We start from the raw sequence: 24,107 nt of genomic DNA, 5'->3' as shown, positions 1-24,107 counted from the left end.
TGTCTTACTCCAAGCTGTATAGGCTCGAAAGCCTACTACCAATTAAGCATATTAGGTGATGTGCATCTCTGTAATGAGAAGGGGTGTGGTCTAATGACATCAACACCCTATATCAGGTGTGCATAATTATTAGGCAACTTCCTTTCCTTTGGCAAAATGGGTCAAAAGAAGGACTTGACAGGCTCAGAAAAGTCAAAAATAGTGAGATATCTTGCAGAGGGATGCAGCAGTCTCAAAATTGCAAAGCTTCTGAAGCGTGATCATCGAACAATCAAGCGTTTCATTCAAAATAGTCAACAGGGTCGCAAGAAGCGTGTGGAAAAACCAAGGCGCAAAATAACTGCCCATGAACTGAGAAAAGTCAAGCATGCAGCTGCCAAGATGCCACTTGCCACCAGTTTGGCCATATTTCAGAGCTGCAACATCACTGGAGTGCCCAAAAGCACAAGGTGTGCAATACTCAGAGACATGGCCAAGGTAAGAAAGGCTGAAAGACGACCACCACTGAACAAGACACACAAGCTGAAACGTCAAGACTTGGCCAAGAAATATCTCAAGACTGGTTTTTCTAAGGTTTTATGGACTGATGAAATGAGAGTGAGTCTTGATGGGCCAGATGGATGGGCCCATGGCTGGATTGGTAAAGGGCAGAGAGCTGATTTGTTTTTGTTTTGTTTTTGAATGTCAGAAATGTATATTTGTGAATGTGGAGATGTTATATTGGTTTCACTGGTAAAAATAAATAATTGAAATGGGTATATATTTGTTTTTTGTTAAGTTGCCTAATAATTATGCACAGTAATAGTCACCTGCACACACAGATATCCCCCTAAAATAGCTAAAACTAAAAACAAACTAAAAACTACTTCCAAAAACATTCAGCTTTGATATTAATGTGTTTTTTGGGTTCACTGAGAACATGGTTGTTGTTCAATAATAAAATAATATTCCTCAAAAATACAACTTGCCTAATAATTCTGCACTCCCTGTATAAACTCGTTTTTCAGCATCACTCTGACACTGGATGTTTGTCATTTTAGAGATATTGGGCAAATGCAAGAAAGAATCCTACATGTTTCTTTAAAGTCATATCCTGGTTGAAAAGGCTCCACTGTCATGCCATTCAGAAGTCTCGGGTTACAGACGATGTCTCCAAGATTTGAATTGTAAAGCAGAAAATTAGAGGTCATCCAGGTCTTTGTGTCTTTAAGACATTCCTGCATTTAACTAACTGTGTGTTATCTGGCTGCATGGATAGATAAAGTATCTTCTGCATAGCAGTGAAAATGTATACTGTGCTTTCTAATGATACTGCCTAAGGGAAGTATACTATAATACCATAAGAACTGGTCCTAACACGGAATCCTGCCTGCAAGATTCCTGGATTCCTACTCTCCACTCTAACCCTCTCAAGGCAGGCGTTGCAGATTTGCAACAGTTAAAAGCTAACAACCTGATTACCCCACATACATATTTTATGAGGTTTTTTTTACTCAGAAGTACCACTGCAGGTATTCTTTTGTGCATTAGCAACACAAACTTAATTTGCGCCTGAGAGGGTTAATAAAAGCCCACAAAGTCTACACTGAAAGCAAATATGCACACGCTTCAATGGCATGTCAGCGTGCACAAGACGGTCCCAAGGGAGTGCTCAGTGTAAGAAACTTCATGACCCTGCCTAATTGATATGTGGTTTTATGTGTGTGTATGAGACCAAGTGAGTGTGTGTAGGAGATGAAGAACAAAATACACATTTAACACTCCAAGCTAACCTCACCTTTCTCTAAACAGCACTTCAGACTCTAGGAGAAAATGAACAGTCCTGCCAATCATGTGCTAATTTAGGCTCTCTGGGATGTCTGAGTCTGGAGCCTGTCAGTGTGACAGTCCATATCTCGCTGAGATTTTAAGACAACCGTGAAACAATGGAGCCAAGAGCAGAGGAGACCTCAATCTATTAAACACGCACACACACAATACCTTGTTGCATCTTCACATTTTCTCCCACACTCACCGACACACACATTCATGACAGAGGGCAGCTCTTTCGATGTGTGCGCAGTTAATGTGGCGGTAACAGCTACTTATTGAATGAAATATGGCTGACATGGAGGGTGGACTGAGGCAGTCTCTCAAGGGCTGTGAGAGAACCCTTCAAACCCTTGAATATATGAGCTCAGAAACTGTAAACATGCAAATGCATTCTTAGTCTCTGCTTTATTTTACACGTTTGCAAAATTGTAAAGTTGAGGGTATAATAGCAGAAAATCTTTATAGGAATATAGCATGCAAGCATTGGATGAACCAGTATAAAACATTAAACTGAATTAATGACTCCATACACTGAAATTAAGCAAATTCTCTGATATGCAAAACAACTATTATAATAGTCATAAGTTGGCTTGGTCTTCATACTCTGGGCTCCCTTAAAAATAATGGGATGCACCAGATTGTCCACTGTGGACGTGAGCTGAGTACTGGGGTCGACACATAAGGGTGTGTAATCACCTGTTCGGAGTATCAAGTGTTTCATTTTTTTATCCTGTTGAATTTGTAGAACTTCATTTACTGCGTAAATCTTTTTATTAATGTAAGGGAAAAGACAGAAGGGTAACAACAACGTGTAACAACTAAAAAATGAGGCACTCGGGAATGTAACTATTTGTGTGTGCAGTCTGTGAGCTAAGAATATTTACATGAAATGATTTGTTAGTGTTACAAACCCATATTTAAAAATTATATTCACTGAGAAAAAAGAGACACTATTATTATTATTGTTCAACTTATATATTTTCATATACTGCATCTCCCCCCAAAGCAGTCTCGCAAGACAGCAGTCACCATGAAACACCTATGGGCACTCATCCATCCATCCATTCGCTTCCGCTTTTCCTTTTCAGGGTCGCGGGGGGCACTGGAGCCTATCCCAGCTGTATTAGGGAGAGAGGCAGGGTACACCCTGGACAGGTCGCCAGTCTGTCGCAGGGCTAACACACAGGGACAGACAACCATTCACACTCACATTCACACCTAGTGGTAATTTGGATTATCCAATTAACCTAACCCCACAAGCTGCATGTCTTTGGACGGTGGGAGGAAGCCGGAGTACCCCGAGAAAACCCACGCAAACACGGGGAGAACATGCAAACTCCACACAGAAAGACCCCGGCTTGATGATAGAATTGAACTCAGGACCTTCTTGCTGTGCGGCAGCAGTGCTAACCACCGTGATGGGCACTCATTTCTGCTTTAAAAAACAAAAAAATTCCCAGGACCATTGCTTCCATAAGATAAGATAAGATAAGATAAGATAAGATAAGATAAGATAAGATAAGATAAGATAAGATAAGATAAGATAAGATTAGGAATGAAATACTATATACATTAGAATAAAGAACTATACAAAATAGAATAAATAACACGCATCTAAATGTTAGAGAATTTTTAATAGATCTTTGCTGGAGTGCCATTCATTCATTCATTCCATAGATTTCAAATCATCATTAACTGCTTGGCATGTCTCTGATATAATGTCCAAATTTCCGGCAACAATGAAGGCCACAGCGAGTGGGCGTTACGCCGTTGCTTAGTAACGGCTGTTTACCTCCTTCTCCGACAGCTAAAGTAACAACCGTCAACTTCCACTGCAAGAAACAGTCAGAAATTCACAGAACAGGACCTCAGACTTAAAGCAGATAAACATCTTGTGCAACAGCAGGTGTCCGTGACGGTCTGCTTCTACTAGCTACAGGTTTGCTGTTTCTGTGAATTGCAGCCCTGTTGTTCACAGGCTGCTCATGCTATGCAGTTGTTGGGCAGGACACTCGTTGCTCTAAGTGGGTCACACATTTTTCAAGTTTGTCTTTTCACTGCCCTACACATCCTATTAAGAAGATGTATAATAATTATAATTAGTATTTTTGTTGTGTCTTCACCTGGATGTTGCTTTCTGCTAAAGCAACTTGCAAACCGGATGGTGAAAAGATTTTAATGACAACGTTAGCTTCACGTGTTCCTCTGCTTGTCATCAGTATTTCATTTTTTGATTTTGTGAGATGACAAAAACGGTAGTTCCTGAGTAATCACATTAAAACGCTCATCTGGTAGTTATTATAAGAAGACCATAAGCAGCAAGACTCTCAAAGGCTGCTATATATGTCCTGTTTTGGGCAACAAAAAACAAACATTATTATTCATTTATGTAAAGTTGAACAGGATAAGAGGTGTTTCTGCACTCAGAGTACACATGAAATAAGTAATTAGACTGCAACTATGGGACGTGGTGAAGGGAATTTACACCCGGTGAAGATGACAGACTTTGAAAGCTGTTGCTTTCAAAGTCTGTCCTACAGTACGCGAACAAGTACCATCACAGACCCCCTGAGCATCTATATGTAAATGTTGCCCTTTATTCTAGACAGCATTTGGTTTTTATTTAGACTTGTTCTCTGCATTCATATTGTTTTATAATGTTGAGCTGCTCTTTGAGTTTGTGTGTGGCCCACCTCTAGAGCCACACAGTATCGAAATTCTTCCAGCCAGTGATCAGACCAATGAGATACGCCTCTGATACATTTCTGACACAGATCACCTGTGATTTTAGGATTGGCTGAGCACCTGTGGAGCAGCTGGAAATGAAAGGCACTGAGATGTTAAAGTCCTCAGGCTCGAAAGGAACAGGTGGGTACAGGATTAAATGCAAAGCACGAAGGCAAAAGAAATAACATTAAAAAGTGATTATGGTGATGATTGTCAGGGGGACCAACAAATGCTCACGCACCAGCCGAACCTCTCCTCATGTATAAAGCTAAAGAGGACAAAGAACAGACTGAGAACGTGAATGTGAAGTGTGAAGACCTTAAGGCTCCAGTGGAGCTTTTAATGAAGGTATAGCAATGCAACTGGTCCAGCTTGTCCACACTTCATGCTCTGTCCACAGAGTGCTTTTTTCTTTGCATGTCTGAAATGTTTTTGCTTAACTTTAAAGTGAAAATGTTATCTTTCAGTTCCTCAGAGCTCTGAAGGACAAATACTTCCAGCTGGCTGTTAAACTCTGTCACATGAGTACGTATCTGCTATACATCTATCTGTCAGTCAATGAATAAGTCAGCGAACCATCAAGTTAGTCAATGCTGCCTCTTCTCTCCTCGCTCCAGTTCTCATCTACGAGCCAGACAATCCTGAGGCCTCAGAGTTCCTCCCATTGATCCAGAAGAAGCTGCTGGAAGGTGACAGTTGTCTTTGTACAAACACTTTAGGCTGCATGTTACAGACTAAACATCGAAGGTGTTGTTTGATTTTTCCATCAGAGCAACACGCAGAGAAAAGCAACGAGGAAGAAAGTGATGATGATGACATTGATTCTGGAAGTGATGAGGACCCCTCTCATAGCTCATCTTGCTCCTCTTCATCAGCCTCAGATGATGATGATCATGGTGATGATTATGAAAAGGAAAACCATGTTTACAAACACAAGCCATGCCCTCCTGCTCATATTTACCCTTATTAAAGCTGTACGACCTGTCTAGCAGGGACTATGTTACATATATTGTGTTTATTTTAAGGCACACTGCTGCTGCCCACAGTTGCAGTCTTTTCAGTGTAGACACAGTGACAGTTACATATTCTCTCATATTTTCACCTGGAATTAAAGGAGCTCATGTGGACTGAGCGGATGCCCTCATTTCCTGAAAATGTGAACTGATAAATCGCTGATAGATCAGCCGTGAAAATATACGGACAAACCACACACACGCTTCCTGATAAATCCGATAAACATTTGCACGTTGACCTGCAGAAGAGACTGTAAATGAATCCACTCGATCAGAGTCATATCCATTTTGAGAATCATTATGTGATTAAATGTAAAATACCTTAACCTGTTTGAACTGATGCTAAAAATGCATTGGAAAATACAACCCTGCAGTTTTATGACCAGACATGCTAAAACTGAACACTAGGAACACACAGCACATACAGTTAGCAGCTAACTGCTCAACACAAAGAAGCAGCTGAGGAGTTTCGGCCTATAGATCTGATGATATGTAAATGCTGCATTCGTGTTCCTCATTCTTGTTATAATAACAGATATTTAAAAGTCAAAAATCTTCTAAGCGGTTATGTTTGATCATCACTTAAAGTGTCATCAGCAGTCTCCAACTATTGGTCTCCTAGCAGCAATCTGGACACTCTGCAGCCAACTTGGCCAACCCTTTGATGCTGACTCTAGCAGTTATGTTAAAACATTATCTAAACTGTCACCGGGACATACAAAAACATGTTTATGTATCATCATTCAGATTGCATGAAATTCAACAAAAAAACACTTTCCCCTGGAAGTTTGCACGTCTGCCACCATGTTTGCTGAATCCTCCCATGGCTTTGATTTCAGGATTCTTTAAACATCAGCTCTCTCTCTGTGAAGATGATAAGCGATGCTGCATGACAGGGAAAAGATGTGGTATAAGGAGTATGTAAATTTCACAAATTTGTGCATGAAACAAGAGAGACCAAAGTCATGATTTCTTACTTGTTTTGTTTTTCAGTTTTCACTGTGGATGAGAGCTGTAACGTGACCCAAACAAAAGAACTGATTCTGGAGTCCATCTGGTCCACTCTCCAGTCTTTTGTTATGGCGGCAATTAAATTAGCACAAATAAAATGTTAGCCTATGTAAACTCATAAGCAGTGAAGACCTTTTATGTGCCCTGTTTTAGTGCAGATGTAAATCCCAGCAGCTAAGCCTCCTTGTTGAATGCCATCAGTCTGAGTTTATCTTTATGCATCTCCACATGTCACTTGTGAGTGTAGAAAGATATGATTGGCTCCTGATAAAGGCTGAATAAATTGCAGCGGCTGAATGAACATAATGGCTGGTCCCTGTCTGTGCACTGGATCCAGAGGCAGGCGTGAGGATGACAGAAAGGACACTAAGCCAGCGCCCGCCATGCTTTGAAGTCTCGGCGTTATTGTCCGTGGCGAGGTTAAAGCAGTGAGTAGGTCAGAAATTATGATGTAGGCAATGTTTTCATCTCATGAAGGTGAATATTACAGACAGTGCTTGCATGGATGGATGGCTCCTGGATGGCTTGTCCTGCTCGCTTTATAATACGTGTGTCCATTCTGGAATAAATGACCTAACAGCTTCCACAGGTCCCCAAAACCAAATCAATCAACAGATATGAGGAGATGGACCGGATGTCCTGAATATGTATCTGTTGGTATTTAAAAGCCCAGCTGTGCAGTTTCATTCCAAGGTCAATTTACCAAATTTACATTCAAGTCTCCACCCTCATCCCTGTGACACCCACCCACACCTGGAGACACAAGAGCTCGCCCACACACACATATACGCACACAGGGGCGGGTAAACGTCATCGGTATTTTTCCTTTTGCTTGTTTGGTTCCTTAAAGTGGATTGCAGCTGTCAGTAGCACTCAGGGAAGCTTCATTAGCCGTCAGGGTGGGAGGCAAGGCTGTGACTCATGCCTGCGTGAAGAGACCAATGGGCAGCCGGATCCTCAGATATAAATAACGAATAAAAATATTCTTGAGTGAGAAAGGGTCACTTGCGCGCCGCCGGATGGGATTTTATCAGTGCGCTCTGTTGATATTCCGCCATCGCCACCACTGGACTGTTTCTTGTCGCGCCTTCGGGTGGCAGTTGTAACATTTAAGTTGTACTTTGTCTGGACTCGACAACCTGTGCGCCCCGTGAGCCGGTAAGATCCCTTCTTTTCTTCTCCAGCTGCACCCTTCGTGTCTGTTTCTTCAGAGACAGAGGTTGGGGGGGAAGATGCTTAAACCACTCCACTTTTCAGCCGCTGATATCGTGCGATCAGCTTTGGAGGACAAAATATCAGAGCATAAATTAAACAATAATAATAATAATAATAATAATAGAATTCTCACATAAATCATTCCCAGACGGGAGACAAAACGAATTTATTAGTTGTTCAGCCTCTCTCTCTCTCTCTCTCTCTCCCTCTCTCGCTGCCTCTCTGTCTCGTGATGACATTGTAGTAAGGGTGGTGTTCAAAGCATATCTTAATTGAAATGTCGATTACTGAGTCAACACATGAACGGGGAACGGTTATTTATGTGGACACTGTCACCTCATTTTATCAATATTTGCTGCCTGTGAAGTATCATTTTAATGCATTCGTTTTATTCTGATTTTCTGATCATCTCGGTGATTTTATACGATGGGAAACGCGGGCCTTACCTGTTCTTTCTTTAATATTTTGGTTTTGGTCGTTTAAAATGTCATCTGTTATATAACAAAACATTTTTTTCTTTTTAAATTAAACGATGATTTGGTTTTAACGATCCACAAGAACTTACTGCAAGAACGAGCCATGTTTCTTTTGCTAGTTCCCAACTTAAAAACAAAAAACAAATCTGTAAATCTGTGTCATGCAGCAGCGCTGGGTTAGTTAACAGCTGACTGAAAGCAACACAATCCGAAGAGTGTCTCTAAATAAAACCTATACCCATGCAGCCATTTTATCCCCCAAAGTGTTGCGATGTGCGTCTTGGTTGCGCGTTGTGCGCAACTCACTCCAAATTGCGCGGCTTCAGCCGTTTAAGGGAGAATGAAGCGCTCCTGGTGACTCACGGAGCAAAATCCGTGCGTTTTCTGATCAAAATCTCGGCCTGCCGTTTAAACTGCACGCAGTTATCGGAAATCCGACACGCAGTCTCTCCTAACACTGAGTCGTTTTGTTTGCAGCTGAATAATTCCCGCACCCGGAAACCAAAGTAACACAGGACTGATGGCTACGTCTGAGCCGAGAGCCGCCGGCGGGGAACAAGACCCCAACTCAGCTAATTTAAGACCTCCGACCACAAGTAGGTCCCCACACTCCTCTCCCTGTTAACAACACTTTGGCTTCGGCTCCCCGAGGCTAAATTGTGTTTATGGTTTTCAGTCTTCAGAGCGCTCGGGCTGTGGTGAAAGCCACTCGGTGCCTTGCTCAAAGACACTTCTGCAGCGCGATCTATCGCCAGCACAGGTTCACCCTCCACGCGCCTCTGTCTGCTTCTCTCTCTCCCTCTCTGTCTCTCTCCCCTCCTTCCCTGTCTGATAAAGGAGAGTGCAGCCCGGGCCATTTGCTGTGTGGGCTCCGTCGTTAATCATTCCGGTTAAAAACAGAGCCATCACAGCTGCCTGTCGCTGTCTGGCGGACCAGCGGTGCGCGCCGAGCGGCGGACCTGGCAGAAATAATGCGCCATTAAAGCGCTGGCATTTCTAACGATCTCGGAGCGTTTTTCCTGAACGTGTTCTATTCAAAATATGAGTTTCAACCCAAAATTAAAAACATGAAGATTTGAAGATTTGATCCTGTGCACCTTTCGTCTTGATAAAGCAAAAAAAATTGATATAAGAATTGTCTGTAATAATTCTCATAGTTTAGGCATGCTTTTTATTCGCTTCCTTTTTAAAAAAGAAAAAGAAAAATCTAAACCTGTGCATTAACCTGTGGGTTAATTAATCACGTCGAGCCTTTGTCGCATACACAAAATTGACTCCATTAGAGCACACTTGAGCAGCCATCTGCAGTCCAAAGCAGGGAAATAATTGCAGTTTTTGTTTTGTTTTTTCAGAAAAACGTTACAGGGATAGCCTGCAGCTCCTTTTGTCCGGTGTGCAAATACATGCTTTATTTTCCCTTCCTCGTTACCGGATACAAAATTTCGAAATCTTTTATTTGTGGCCCTTGAGTGCCAATAAACATATAAAAAAATCTTCAGACTTTTTCTTTCATGGAAATTTAAACCAAGAAAATGTCCTTTTAAACTAGGATGTTTGTTTTGTCTGTTTGCTCGCGTACTGCTGCTGCTGGATGTTGCCATTATCTCTCTGCCACGCTCCATCTCACGCCTGGCGGCTTTGCGTGCGCGCGCGTCTGTGTGTGTGTCCGTGTATGTGTGTTTTTATGCCTCGGCCTCCGCACCTAGGGCTGTTTTTTTGTCGGAATGAGATTGCTTCAGTAAATTTAAATGCTTGTTTTTTTGTTTTCGCAAGTTCTACATCAGGTACATTCGCCTCGTCGCTTCTCACTTTTTGCGCCGAGCGCTCTGCATCTTGTTCCCTGAGGCTTTCTTCTCCATCTCAGCTCACGCGTGTCCACGCTCCGGTTTGTATGTGCATGTGTGTGGCACTAAGTGTATATGCATGGGCGTGTGTGTGTGTGTGTGTGTGTGTGTGTGTGTGTGTGTGTGTGTGTGTGTGTGTGTGTGTGTGTACGTCGACGCACTACGCTCCAAGTTTGTGCTTCAAGCGCCTACTGTATACTTCCAGACCAGAGACATTACCAGCTCGCTCCACTCACATACTGCGATCCACTCAATTAATTTCTGCCCTCCTCCGTGAGCTCATTTCACGGGTGTTAATTCCAGTCCGCCCTTTGGCTGGGTGTGTGAGCCGGCGTGGATTTGCCGTGCGGGTCACTGTCGGTCCCTATTGATTGAACTCAAATCGGAAGTGTTAGCAGACTCATCCCCCCCCCCCCCCTCCCTCTTGTGATCAGAGGGGGTGTAAGGAGGCTAAATCCGAGTTCAACAAAGCAAAACAGTCCGTGCAATTCTTTACAGAAAATATGAATATACCCAAACACCCCACAGTCGCACACCTGGCCAAGAGTCGCTCCTTCACGCTTCCATTTATTTATTTTTTGTTCCATGTGCACGCTGTGCTCCATCACCCGCCTCACCACATTTGCTCGCGGTCTCCACGCTCAGAAACTCAAACGTTCATTTTGTTTTAGCCAACGAATACGCGTGGATGCACGGATGCACAAGGAAACTGGGGATGAAGATTTGCGGTAAGTTTTGTTTCGCCACGAAAAAAATGGTTTAATCTTGAAGATGTTATTTAAGAAAATGAAATAAAGAAATACATTTTTTAAAAGATTTTTTGACATACCATGGCTCTCGATATTGAATTCCGTTATGACTGCTTTCCTTCCTTTTTTTTTTCCTTCTGACCGGTTCACATTTTCTTTTACGATTTATTATGATCTTACTCATTTCGAGGCCCTCAGAAATATAGGCCACATTACAGGTTGATAGAGCGGGGCCGTCCTCCACACTGTCAGTGTGCGTTTCCATCTTCCAAAGGTCACTGGACATTAGCCTGTAGGTCTGCTGAGGAGAGCCCCGGATCAGGCCCCCCGCCCCTCCTTGCACCCTCCCCTGTCTTTCCCATTTCAGCACCAATAGAAAAATCTCCGGGGCAAGCCTGGAAACAGAAAGCAGAACGTGCCTTAAAATAACTCATAACGATTTGCTTTTCCTATCACATCCGGTTATTTCTTGAGTCACTTTTCTCAGGCTTACTGTCAGTGTCTCTAATAGCCCCCCTTTTTTTTCTATTTTCTTTTTTGTTACAGTGGAGGGGGTGGGTGTGACGTTTATTTTCTCCATCACTTAAAGGAATCTGCTTCTTTCAGAGGCTCACACGATGGAAAGTGTGGATGTTTATTTATTTGCAGTCACGCAAGTTGAATTCAGTGTCAAGTAAAGCTCTACCCATTCAAAAGGCGCATTATTGACCGCTTTGCTGCAGCACAAGTCTGAGAAAGTCTGACATTGTTTTGTTTGTTTTTGGTTTTTTAGTAAGTGATCATCGGATTTTCATTAGTTAAATGACGTTTTAACCCCGCGCAGTGGCCACTAATTATTCATACGCTTTATTAATGAGCAATGAACATTTTCACTGAAAATATATTTTTAATTTAAGCGACAAAGAGCGTGTGGCTTCCCCGTGTTTTTGACGCGCAATTAGGCCCACGCATTATTCTGCACATATATGCGAAAAGCTTATAAAATCTGACGGTGGCCCTGTAGAGACACGCTGCTTCAGGGCACTTTGCATCCTTCATTAACCCCTCTTCGGAGGGTGTATATTTATTGGCTGTGTGTGGCAGCCTGTCCTGAGCACCGAGGCAATCAGTCTGCGCCCATAGGGGAGGGGCAAGCTGGCTGGGCGCTTCCTGACGGGGTGAGGCTGTGATGTCACGGGATAAGGCGGGCACCCACGGGTGCTTCCTTTTCCTACTTAGCTTATAAATTTGGCCTCCAACAGAGAAGCTTTTCAGATTGAAGTATTCCGGCTGTTTATGGGCTGATTAAAAATTTTCACAAAAATCTCAATTTTCTTTCTTGCTTTTTTTTAAAATTTATTTTCTGTTATATTTTAATTTCGCCGTTTTTCTTTTTGTTTTTTATTTTTTTATGAGTGGGATGGAGATGTTTGGTGATAACTCCTTCTCTTCGCCGTGCAACACCTTAGGGTTCCTGCAGAAGAACAACAGCCTGGAGGAGAAGGGGAGGCTCGCGGGCCAGAAGAACTTGCTCTCGTGCGATAACAGCGACAGGGACGCGCGCTTCCGCCGTACCGAGACCGACTTCTCCAACCTGTTCGCGAGAGGTGAGGAAACCACACTTCCGCTATCTCAGATCTTCCTTAAAAAACACCAACATTATTATTGTTGTTATTATAACTCGGGCGTTTTAAACATGGCTTTCTTGACATACAACAGAGAAGAGCGTCTTCACTTGTCTGTCTGCCATCTCTGCGTTTGTCCTCTTTTTGCTTGATAATGACAGTGAGCTTTACAGGAAAATTAATTATTAGGCCAATATCAACAGAACGAACGAGAGGCCAAACTGTGGTTGGGTTATTCATGTATGTATTGTGATGTAAACCGTGCTTTCGGAGGCTAAACTCGAGGCTTTATAAAAGCCTTGCAGAACTAAAATACTTGGATATTCCGGTGGCAGAAATGTGACTTACAAAGTGAGGGGGGAAAGCTGATTTTAACACCTTAATTTAGCGCAAGCGTGATTTTGTGCTATTTTCATGTCCGTATCAGTTTTTTTTTAAAGTAAATTAAGACAACGCGACGGAATAAATAGATTACAAAGCACTATTTTTTTCTTAGATTAAATATAAAATACTTTCCTTTCAAAGAACAGAATTTATTTTGATGTCATCTTAAACATAAGTGTTTGCCTACTCTTTCCTGTTAAAATGTCTGCTGAGAATGTCTTTTGTGTGTTTTGATGGCTATTTCACAACTTAAAGCCTGCTAGCCAAAACCTAAGACCAATTATGGAGCCGTCTTTATTCGATCTAGCACAGAAATGTAGCCCGAGAAACTGCGGGGAAAATGGAGAGAATTTTAGAATTTCACTCAAAAACAAAGTGCATTAGCTTTACAAAAGATAAGCTAATCGATTGACGTGCTCAGATATTAGCTCCCAGAATCACAAATGGCTTCATTTCCCCTACTTTTCCCACGCCTCTTTTAGACCTACTGCCGGCTAAAAATGGAGAAGAGCCCACCATGCAGTTTTTGCTGGAGGTGGTTGACATCCTTACCAACTATGTCAAGAAGACTTTCGACCGGTCTACAAAGGTTTTGGATTTCCACCACCCTCACCAGCTCCTGGAGGGGATCGAGGGCTTCAACCTGGAGCTGTCAGACGAGCCCGAGTCCCTGGAGCAGATCCTGGTGGACTGCAGAGACACGCTCAAATATGGCGTCCGCACAGGTAAGGGCTTTGGGACGACCTTCATCGTGGAGGAAACATTAACCTACCTCAACAGGGAAAGATTTGTTTTGTTTTTTTGTTTTTTTTTGTATATGTGCTTGGGTAACTCACATGGAGGTGTGTGTTATTTTTGATGGCAGAGGAGATTGGTATGTGTGATGTGGGCGAAGATGCAATTAACTTTTAATTTTTTGCATTGAAAGCAAACAGCAGTGAGAGATGTAGTCCTGCACCTTATTACTGCCACACACATTATAGTAATAAAGCAGGACATTACATCTCTGTTAATATCCACACATGTTCAGTGTGTGGATTTTGAATGTGACACAAACTATTAGAGAATGGGCCATTTCTCGCAGAGTACACAGCCTATTTAGATGACTGCCATATGTATTGTACCCCTGGTAATTCACTTCACATCCTCCCTTTTTTCCACCCCCCGACTTATTAAAGCATGTGTCGCCTGAGGGGATCCTAACACGGGCTGATTCAAGCTGTTAAAAACGACAACGCTCAAACTGTCCCCCGGGTTTTATATATCAGGCAGTCACTGACTGTGTCTACAACTCAGTAGCACTTTTTTCTCTCCCTCTCTTTCTTCTCAAAACATTTTGTGGCTGTTTTTTTAGTTTGTGGGCTGGAGGGGCTGTCGGCGGTGCTGAAACCACACACCTTTCATTTCTTTTGTCACAGCTGTTATTTCATTTTTATTGTTAATTCTTTTTATTACTCTGTTTATTATGTGAGGCAGGCACCTCCATAACCACAGTGTACATGTATCCATGACTGCATACAGGCTCCAGGTCTACACACAGTCACTGTGTGTATATGTGTGTGTGTGTGTGTGAGAGTCTAAATGCTTGTCATACAGCTGTTATGGCCCACTGAGCAGCGCTTTGTCAGATCCCTTTGCTATTATGGTTGGCCATGGAAATACAAAATGAAACCTGAATGATGACTGAATTTAAACCCATTATTGAACTTTTTAATATTTATTTTGTATTATTTTTTTCTCCCTTTAGGTCACCCACGCTTCTTTAACCAGTTATCTTCTGGCCTAGACATTATTGGTCTGGCTGGAGAGTGGCTCACCTCCACCGCCAACACCAACATGTAAGTCACACAGTACGCTCTCTGTACCGAGTGCCTGACACAGTTTATGTATAGAAGGGAAACACCTATACAATTCACAGGGGGACAACTGATATTTCCTGTTTGTAGGCCAGTGGAAATAGCCTCTAGTCATCATCATATATTAGCATTGCGGAAGTGCTTATGATGTACCCCTGGGCTCACTCCACCACTGGTCAAAGGAGGCCGATTATATAAAGTGTTTGTGTTTTCTCCCCCTGTATTGACAGATGGTAGTCTGGCACAGTGCTATACTGTGTGTATATCACACACCACCAAGCCCCAGGGGGTGGTTAGATTGCATATTGATCTCAGGTCACAGTTACATGTTCACCCAGCTTGAGTGGAGAAGGCCTGAACCCCACATCAGTTGCACACGCTCTCAGCACACAGATCCTGACGCAGACATGCTGTGAACGAAAAGCCACAACTCTGTGACACGATTACTGGAGTGAGGTGACAAATTATAGCAAAACACAAGCACACTCACAGAGGTTCATACAGACGACCACAGTCAGTTCATCCACATTTTTTACTGAGCAATAATCAGCCTAATATTTATAGCAATGTCACTTTCATGTGATTTTCTTAGATTTTGATGTGTATCAATAGCAACGTTTAAAATATTAATAATTTCACCTTCCAAAAATATTCGTAGTGAAATGATTCAACTTTTTACGTATGAAATATCAGAAGTGTGTGGAAAAAACACCCCCAGTTATCCACAACAAAAGCAGTCATTATCAAATAACCTGTTTAGTCTGTCCAGCAGTCAGTAGTCAAAGGCTAATAAATTCTATTGTTACATAACACAAAGAAAAGCTGCAAAATGGCACAATGGAGGCTGGAAATGGGAAATGTTACAGAATACAATAAGAGGCAATCAGCTAATCAACTTATTCTGCAGCTGTTTTATTAGTGAGAGACACAAATCAGTTAAGGTCTGTCAAAAACAGCTGAGGTTTGGTAGGAGTGCTTTATTTATGTAGGGTTTTTTTTTATTTCTTTAGAGGAGATAATAGCGAAAGAATGAGGATTGTTTTAAGCTAAGGCTCGATCATGTAGTCATTATTAGATCATGAAGAAAATATAAACTGCATGGTTTCTGTATATATTTACAGTTCACCCATTACCCAAACAACCTTTAAACATTACAGCTTCTTACAGACTGGGTTCCTTTAACTAGTCATTAACAGCTTCATATGGCAATCACAATGAAACTATGATATGATAATACAGATGTTTGTATCGTGACTTCAGTCTCAGTTCAGACTTGCCGCATTCATAGATAGGAGAAAACTGAACTGAACTTCCAGTGAAGTGCAAAAATCACACCTGCATAAGTCTGACTTGGTGAAAGGGTTGGCACATAACTGCAGAAAATAACAGGACGAGTGCAGCACAAAAGGTCACCCAGAATAAACATTAATTACAAGACAATGCACTTTAGACCTAAAAGAATATTGTCCAAACTTGCTTCTGAGGACAGTAAAGCAAAGGCTAGAAGAAAACTGTGACACCTAATTTGTCCAATTTCTATTAAAACATTAGCATAGGAAACTACCTTCTTAGAAAAACTTTCCCATCTCATTTCCTGGTTGGAAGAATGCCCCAAGAGACGGGGCCATTGACTTCCCACACACGCTTGTGCACGCTTTCATAATGACACACGCACACATGCACACACACCAGCTCTGGCTGTCCCAGATACAGCAGCTAGGGTTTCCAGTCCATTGACTACAGGCTCATTGTGAGCTGGTGTTAGCAGATAGGCCAGCTGGGCCCCACACTGAAACACAATGTCCTCCGGCTGCACAGAAAACCCTGTTACATTGTGGAAACTGGCTGCCGCAGCTCCCCACGGAGTGCTCATTCCGGCTCTATTGTCCCCGTGGGTACAGACGGACTCAGTGGTCCTTTGAGGGGCTGAGAGGAATGTGTGTGGTGGTGATGGGGGGTCAGAGGGTTAGTCACATACAGACACACGCGCAAACACACACACACAAACACATCCATAAACACACTTACACGCACACATTGAGTGCCCTTGATGATGATAATAAGGGCATTTAGGGGCTGTCCCTGGGGACAGGCAGGTGACTGAGGGGTAATTTTCACCCTGAAAAGACCAATGATTGGCTCTGATTGTGATAATGATCACCATTATTGCCATTACAGCGTGAAATGACTCAGAGAGAAGGAGAATTTTAAAAAGGTTGACTGGGGTTTTTTGTACCTTTTTTTTTTGTCCTGTGGCTGGGATGAGTTTTGAGAAGAAAGGAATATGAGACATCCAGGTTATTAAGTCTGCTTTATATAAACCATAATTCCACTATATCAAAGGACACTAAATTGGTGAGATGAGGCCAGTGAGGGACTGAAAAGTGAAGTGTTATCTTTGGGTGTAGCAAATCATAGTCACAGCCCAGAAGTCATAGAGTAGTCCAGCGCATTTACAAAAGCTAAAAATCATCAGCAGAAATATTTACACAAGAAAAATGCCTCCTTGGTTATTTTTCTTCATCTTTCATATTTTTTTTTTCAATTTCTCTTTGTCTCTTTGTTTTTGTTCTCTGTCACTCAGCCTCTGCGTTGTGCGTGCTTCATGATGTTGCTTTGCTGCGTGCTTTTCTGTGCGCACCCTGCATCATCCCCTCATCTTCCTTTGTTGTCCTCTGTCACACTTCTCTTCATTGCATTGTTTCCCTAAATCTCACTCTGCTCGCAGACTTTATACCTCCCCCTTTCTACCAAACTACAAAAAACAACCTCAGCCCTTGTGCAGATAGCTATTTGAGGGGAGGGGAAAAAGACAGGGAGGAATCGAAGAAACGTGGAGATAACGCTGCTTCTAATTTGGGTGATGGGTGAAGCTACAGCGATGGAGGTGGAGGAGCGTTGTGTAACTGGCCTCATTAGAAGCGGGGTAAACAGGGATCAGCGTTAAGGGTGCGTGTGGGAAGCAGTGAAATGTCACTTAGCAAAGAGAGCAAAAGCTCAGGCCTCCTTTCTGTGACACATTTGACCCACTTTAGCTTCTCCAGGAGTTTTGTTGGTGGCTGTTCGTGGAGATAACAGTCGTTTTATCTTTTATTAACTGACAGAGAGGTCAGGCACATATCAAGCTTTAAAAGCGTTGGCTCATTTCAAGAGTGTGAAGATTACTTCTTTTTTTGTTGTTTTTTAATCTTTTCTCTTTCATCTTTTTAATGAAATAATGAAATTCATAGGCATAGGCTCTCCCTCATTTTTTCTATATTCTGGGGCCAACAGAGGCTGTTATCTCTGTTGGCTGTTATCTCTTTAAAGCACTCCCTCTCCCTGTCCTTCTGTCACACACACACACACACACGCACACGCACACGCACACGCGAGTTCTCTCAGCCATCACATCAGCCCCATTCAGAGTCGCCGCTGAGATCGGCACCATTGACAGATATCCATCAGAGCTTTGTGTGCTTTAATTAAACCACTGAGTGATTTTAGGAGGCATTTGAATATGAATGTTTGCTGGTTGACTCATATCGGCCACTTTTTAATTAGCCCAGTCAGCACAAGCTCCACTTTTGTGCTCTGCAGATGGAATTATAGAAGGACTAATGAATAATATGGACACACAATGAATATCACTGTGTGTGTTTTGGGGGAGTCTGTGGACTCTCTGCCTTACGAGTGCATAAGAATGCTCAGTGTCTCTGAATGATGTGCTGCATTCATTACTCGGTGTTATGATTGTCAGGTTCACCTATGAGATCGCCCCGGTGTTTGTGTTGATGGAACAGCTGACTCTGAAGAAAATGAGAGAGATGATTGGCTGGCCAAACGGAGAGGGTGACGGCCTCTTTTCCCCAGGTCGGTCTGTAAATCACACTACCCATGTATAGCCAATATTCATATTACTGTATGACTTTTGGTCCAAATATTCCACGTGGATGTACACTGCACAGACTGTGTGCTGCTGTCCAGGGTACTGATGTGTGTGCGGTGTGCTTAACAGGGGGTGCTATCTCCAACATGTACAGTGTGATGATCGCACGGTACAAGTATTTCCCAGAGGTGAAGACCAAGGGCATGTCTGCTGCTCCCCGCCTTGTCCTTTTCACATCTGAGCATGTAAGTGACCACACACACACACACACACACACACACACACACACACTGTACATCTCAGGTAATCTAACAATGCAGATAAGCTGCTTCATTGACTGTAGATTAATCAAAGTCAGGGAATAAGCAGTAGGTCTGTTTAAATCAGGGCACTGGCTGTTTCAATTAATTCATTATTTTAGTTTTTTTGTATTTTGAATTTGACAACTTGACAGAGAGCAGGAAAAATGTCAAGCAACAATGAGCTCTCAAAATATCCCCCCTTTTTGAATTCAAAGGTATTTCATGGATAGCTTGGTCTGCTATGTGTCCCCACAGAGCCACTACTCCATAAAGAAGGCTGGAGCTGCGCTGGGCTTCGGCACTGACAACGTGATCCTGCTCAGCACGGATGAGAGGTTTGTAATCGTTGCAGAAATCATCTGATGAATACTGTATGTGCAACATGTAGATCCACAGCGATTCCATGCTGCTCTGCTCGTTTTCAGAGGGAGAGTCATTCCTGCGGATTTGGAAGCCAAAATCCTCGACGCTAAACAGAAGGTCAGGGTTTTTTTTTCCCCTTTTATTTTTTTAATATAATTGCATCTCCATGTACTTTTATCTCTAACCACATTTCTTTTCATCTATCCTGGGTACTACATCTGCAGGGTTATGTGCCATTGTTTGTGAATGCAACAGCTGGTTCAACTGTGTATGGAGCATTTGACCCCATCAATGAGATTGCTGACATTTGTGAGAAGTATAACTTGTGGCTCCATGTTGATGTGAGTAGTTTGCAGTAGTGATGATAGCAGGAGCTTCAGTGCGTCATCCACTCCTTTAACAGTACTGTTTTATCTCGTTAGGGTGCGTGGGGTGGTGGACTGCTGATGTCTAGGAAGCATCGCCATAAGCTTAATGGAATTGAGAGGTGAGCACATGGGAACTGATAAGCTCCTGTGTGTTGTTATTTAAAAGAAACCTCAGCGTGCTAACGATAGCACTGACAACATGTTTTGCAGGGCCAACTCTGTCACATGGAACCCACACAAGATGATGGGTGCGCCTCTGCAGTGTTCAGCAATCCTGGTCAGAGAAAAGGTACAGGAACACACACACACACACACACACACACACACACAGTATCTTGTTTCTATTACTTCACCTTAAAAATTTATGATGACAAGTTTTAGGGACTTTTTTAATCCAAACGTTGGAGCAGGTCGCCACTTGGCATTATAAGGTCCACATATATATACATATGTAAAGCTATTGAGCTTTACAGCTATTGATGTTCTTAATTACTTCTGTTTATGTTTGTAAAGGGGTAGTAGTACAGGCAGCACACCAGCAAACATGTTTCATGCTTTTCTTTGAGTTAAAAGAATCGAATCATTTATGAAGACAAGTTATCCATCTGCGGTTAGAACACTGTGTAATAAAAGATAACTTGTACATCAACATGCTGTATATCTGAAAGATAACACAGAGACAGAATAAGACAATATGGAGGCTTTCATTCAGTAAGGTTAGTTTGACACAGACATGTAGCAAAAGCTTAAACATTTCCATTACACTTTGGGTTTTTTTTCTTCATTATAACCTATGAAAAATACAGTTCTATGAATATCCATATTGCACATTCATACTCATCAGCTTTTCTTGGTACATGTAGTCTGACATGTCTAAATGATGACAGCCTGGGCAGGAGACCTGTGAAAGGAAATGTTAACAGTTTGTGCACTTTGTCTGTAGGGAATCCTAGCAGGCTGCAACTCCATGTGCGCTGGCTACCTCTTCCAACCAGACAAACAATACGACGTTACATATGACACAGGGGACAAGGCCATCCAGTGTGGCCGGCATGTGGACATCTTTAAATTCTGGCTCATGTGGAAAGCCAAGGTGAGCCGGGTGGACAGACGGGTGCATACATGCTGGCTAAAAAAGACAGAAAAGCATCTCCAAGCCAATAAGAACCTTCATGGCTTTGTTAGTGCAATGCTATTTAGTGCTATACTGAGTGTTCTTAACTGTAATTATTGGCTTCTCTTTTCCCCTGCAGGGCACCACTGGGTTTGAGCAGCACATTGACAAGTGTTTGGATCTGTCTCAGTACCTATACAACAAGATCAAGAACAGGGAGGGATATGAGATGGTGTTTGACGGAGTGGTGAGCTTCCCTCTTTTTATTTGTCCTTTACCAATGTCCAGTTTTAATCACCAGGGTTAATTCACTGCTGTTTAACAGAATTTTGTTGTATGTAAATGCAAATAAATAAATAAAAACCCACCGTGATCTGTATCTGACGTGTTCATTTCTGCCTGCAGCCGCAGCACACCAATGTTTGCTTCTGGTACATTCCACCCAGCCTGAGAGGCATGCCAGATGGAGATGAGAGGCGAGAAAAACTCCACAGGGTACAACTATAATCACACTATAAGTTCCACCACGATCAGCTTCAAACAGCCAATAAAAGATGTTCACATTATTAGATTGCTTTCAGGAATACAAGGCTCTGTTTTGTCATCTTTTTCACTCCAACAGGTGGCGCCAAAGATCAAGGCCATGATGATGGAGTCAGGGACCACCATGGTGGGCTACCAGCCTCAGGGCAATAAAGTAAACTTCTTCAGAATGGTCGTCTCCAATCCTTCGGTCACCCAGTCTGACATCGACTTCCTCATCGATGAGATCGAGAGGCTCGCCCACGACCTGTAGACCTCACAGCCATCGCTGCTCCAGGGCCTTCCCGGAGTCTGTGATCGATTTTTACTGCAAAAGCGAACGCCAGAGTGAAACATTCACAGTGCTGCAGTCCGAGAAATAATAGGACACATTTTAGGTTCTTTCTTTCCGGTCTGCCTTTGCCTGCAGCACTCTAAATGTTTTCACCGCTGGAAAGAAACGAGCAATGAGAGAGCCTCTGGAGTTTCTTACTAGCTCTGGCCCACATAGGTACTTCTATAGAAAAAAAAAAAAAATATATATATATATATATATATATATATATATATAATTTTTTTTTTTTTTTTTTTTTTTTTTTTTTTTCTATAGAAGTTTCCTTTAAAAGCAAATGTGCTCTAATGTCTGTGTGTGCAATTGAGCCTTGTAATGCACAAGTGTGTGAAAGAGAGTGTGTGTGTGCAGTCTTTTAATGTTTGTCTTTTAATGTCTTGTGTGTGTGCCACAGCAAATGTGTGTGTGAGTGAGTGTGGTAAATTAATAAAAAATAAGGGGGGAAAGAACAGATCGAAGTATTACAAGTATCATCAAGTTATTCTGCTGTATCATACATGTGCTGCACAATATGGTGGTGCTTTCAGCTGTACATATGTTTGATCTCAGCACTCTGACCTGTTTCCCCTGAACCCGGTGTCCAAAGCCCCGCAGCGGCGTATTTTAGGCTCGCACTGTGTTAAAAATAAGCTAACGTGCTCAGCATAGTTACAGGTTGTGTTAAGTGTCAAGCTGTTACACGACTTCGGACCATCCGACAGAGCTACAGTCTGCAATAGTTTCCCTCGTAGAAGATCCCCATTTAAAGCTATCGTAGGTCTGTGACAACCTTTAAGTTGTAAAACTCTGGCTCGTTGTCCGTTCCCTGCAGTCACATCATGCCCATTTGTGTTTAAACCAATGTTAATATATTCATATTTGATGATATGGGAATGAGACAAAATATTGCATTTCCGCAGGTGATTGCAGATTCAGGTATTTTATTGTACATGTATCTTTATGCGTGTTACGCTGTAACACAGTGAACCGAGTAAAGTTTATTTAAAGTGATATCGTCAGCCAAAGAGAGAATCGGGAACGCAGCAATCCATCGTCCTTCATGTATAACTTCTTATAGACTAGGTGTTTGTAAAACGTTACCTGTTGACCTTTTACTGCGATGCAATCTCTATACGTGTGTTTCTTTTTGTGATTGTCAGTCTTTTTGACCGAATGTTTTGAGATGATTGACTGGCCTTCTGATGAGATTAAGAATGAAAGCTCTATAATCCTCTGGCCGCAGCGCCGGTCTTTTATTTTAGTGAGAAGCACAAGGATGTGAGAATGTACTCTCTCGTTGAGACTGGGAAGAACGAAGAATTGCGTCTGTCTGAATCCTAATGCATTACTATAATATAGTATATTAATTGTTACACATATTACTTGTATTCTCAGTGTGATGGGAGCTCAATGGAATATCTTGTACAAAGGTACCTGTTAGTGTCTTTGCACATGTTCACCTTACTTTCCTCCATTGTAAATGGATGCGTTTTAGTATAAGAGTTATGTTAACAGAGTATTTATTAGGGACCATATGTGAATGGCACAATTGCATAAATCATATTTAAAGTAATCTGTGTGTGTGTAATGTGACAAGTAACTCTTGTATGTGAAGCTCTCTAAGGGAATGTTTCCCTGGCAAATTTTCAGTAGGCACTTTAACAGAATCATAACATCTTTAACAAGATATTTAATAAAGTCAATATAAAGAGAACATGAAACTGTGTGGCTTATTGAAAAAGTAAAATAAAGAACACCCTGAAAAATGACATTTCATTTGTGTCCCTACTCCAAAGTATCCCATTCTCCCAACAAACTGCCTTTATCAGCAGCTACACACACACACACACACACACACACACACACAGAGAGAGAGAGTATATATTATTGCCTCTCTGCCTAATCATCCTCCAGAAGCTTTGTTTGGCCTCCAGCTGTGTGTCGGATTGGCTGTGAAACCCTTCTCTCCAGCTCCTTCTCATCTTTATTCTTTTCTTGCTCTTTGCATCACTTTTCCCTCCTCTCTTATACTCATTTTGCTTTAAAAGAAAATCCTTCCACCTTTCTACTTTCTATGCCTTTTATTAAGCTACGATTTAGTCTGATTCAGTCTATTTAAGGCCCCATTTCATGAAGAAACAAATGCAATGCTTCCGGTGTTTCATAACCTCTGAATAGAGCACGTAAAAAACCGAGAGGAGAAACTCCGGAGTGAAGCTGCACTTATTCATGGAGATGTGCTCCCGGCGCCCTCTGGTGGTGACTCTGTGCCGATGGTGTGCCAAAAAATGCTTGTATGCCAAAAACTGATTTCCAGTATTTGCCAAAAACTGATTGCTCGTATTTAAACTGCTATAAGTAACTTGTTGGGCTATAATATGTGAAATATACATCAAATGCATCCCTCATGGATGACATAAAGTAATCTTGAGCCACGAACAACATTCGTGTAAAAACGTTGAAGCCGCAATCAGTTTTTGGCAGTGACGTTTATATAACCTTTATTTATGCAGTTAAAAAAAAAATCTCATTAACATTAAAAATGTCT

The 24,107-nt window shown here is 42.1% G+C and overlaps 2 protein-coding genes across 4 annotated transcripts; both read left to right on the top strand.

Annotated features, from left to right (window-relative positions):
• Positions 1-3,613: 3,613 nt before the first annotated feature.
• erich2 (glutamate-rich 2) lies at positions 3,614-6,385 on the top strand. The gene is made up of 6 exons (XM_085388535.1): positions 3,614-3,751; positions 4,604-4,680; positions 4,757-4,887; positions 5,007-5,064; positions 5,157-5,228; positions 5,310-6,385. Exons 2-6 carry the CDS (start codon positions 4,635-4,637, stop codon positions 5,507-5,509), a joined length of 507 nt encoding a protein of 168 aa, XP_085244661.1. The 5' UTR covers positions 3,614-3,751; positions 4,604-4,634; the 3' UTR covers positions 5,510-6,385.
• Positions 6,386-6,890: 505 nt separating this feature from the next.
• LOC146648563 (glutamate decarboxylase 1) lies at positions 6,891-23,293 on the top strand. 3 transcript variants are annotated; one of them, XM_085388531.1, is made up of 17 exons: positions 6,891-7,721; positions 8,732-8,850; positions 10,770-10,826; positions 12,296-12,433; positions 13,318-13,560; positions 14,583-14,673; positions 18,431-18,543; positions 18,689-18,804; positions 19,117-19,196; positions 19,287-19,341; positions 19,449-19,565; positions 19,647-19,711; positions 19,803-19,881; positions 20,536-20,685; positions 20,846-20,953; positions 21,112-21,201; positions 21,329-23,293. In XM_085388531.1, the coding sequence occupies exons 2-17, from the start codon at positions 8,775-8,777 to the stop codon at positions 21,500-21,502; spliced, it is 1,752 nt and encodes a 583-aa protein (XP_085244657.1). In that variant the 5' UTR covers positions 6,891-7,721; positions 8,732-8,774; the 3' UTR covers positions 21,503-23,293. The 3 variants fall into 3 exon arrangements, with proteins under 3 accessions (XP_085244657.1, XP_085244660.1, XP_085244658.1); XM_085388532.1 differs by lacking the exon at positions 10,770-10,826 and having other exon boundaries at positions 6,900-7,721; XM_085388534.1 differs by lacking the exons at positions 8,732-8,850; positions 10,770-10,826 and having other exon boundaries at positions 6,894-7,721.
• The last annotated feature ends 814 nt before the right edge of the window (positions 23,294-24,107 follow it).

The sequence above is a fragment of the Rhamphochromis longiceps genome, linkage group LG18 (genome assembly GCF_057381845.1).
Source record: "Rhamphochromis longiceps isolate RC_006_pf linkage group LG18, R_longiceps_female_GT1.1, whole genome shotgun sequence".
NCBI classification, from domain to species: Eukaryota; Metazoa; Chordata; class Actinopteri; order Cichliformes; family Cichlidae; genus Rhamphochromis; species Rhamphochromis longiceps.
Note: the sequence above shows the minus strand (reverse complement) of the source record. Positions and strands in the feature narration are given on the sequence as shown.

Bases quoted from the DNA above. Each gene is read 5' to 3' on its own strand.
- erich2 (XM_085388535.1), top strand. From the start codon at position 4,635: ATGAAAGGCACTGAGATGTTAAAGTCCTCAGGCTCGAAAGGAACAG. The intron at 4,888-5,006 runs GTATAGCAATGC...GTTATCTTTCAG, and splicing joins CAGTGGAGCTTTTAATGAAG to TTCCTCAGAGCTCTGAAGGA. The intron at 5,229-5,309 runs GTGACAGTTGTC...TTTTTCCATCAG, and splicing joins CCAGAAGAAGCTGCTGGAAG to AGCAACACGCAGAGAAAAGC.
- LOC146648563 (XM_085388531.1), top strand. From the start codon at position 8,775: ATGGCTACGTCTGAGCCGAGAGCCGCCGGCGGGGAACAAGACCCCAAC. The intron at 12,434-13,317 runs GTGAGGAAACCA...CGCCTCTTTTAG, and splicing joins CTCCAACCTGTTCGCGAGAG to ACCTACTGCCGGCTAAAAAT. The intron at 19,566-19,646 runs GTGAGTAGTTTG...TTATCTCGTTAG, and splicing joins ACTTGTGGCTCCATGTTGAT to GGTGCGTGGGGTGGTGGACT.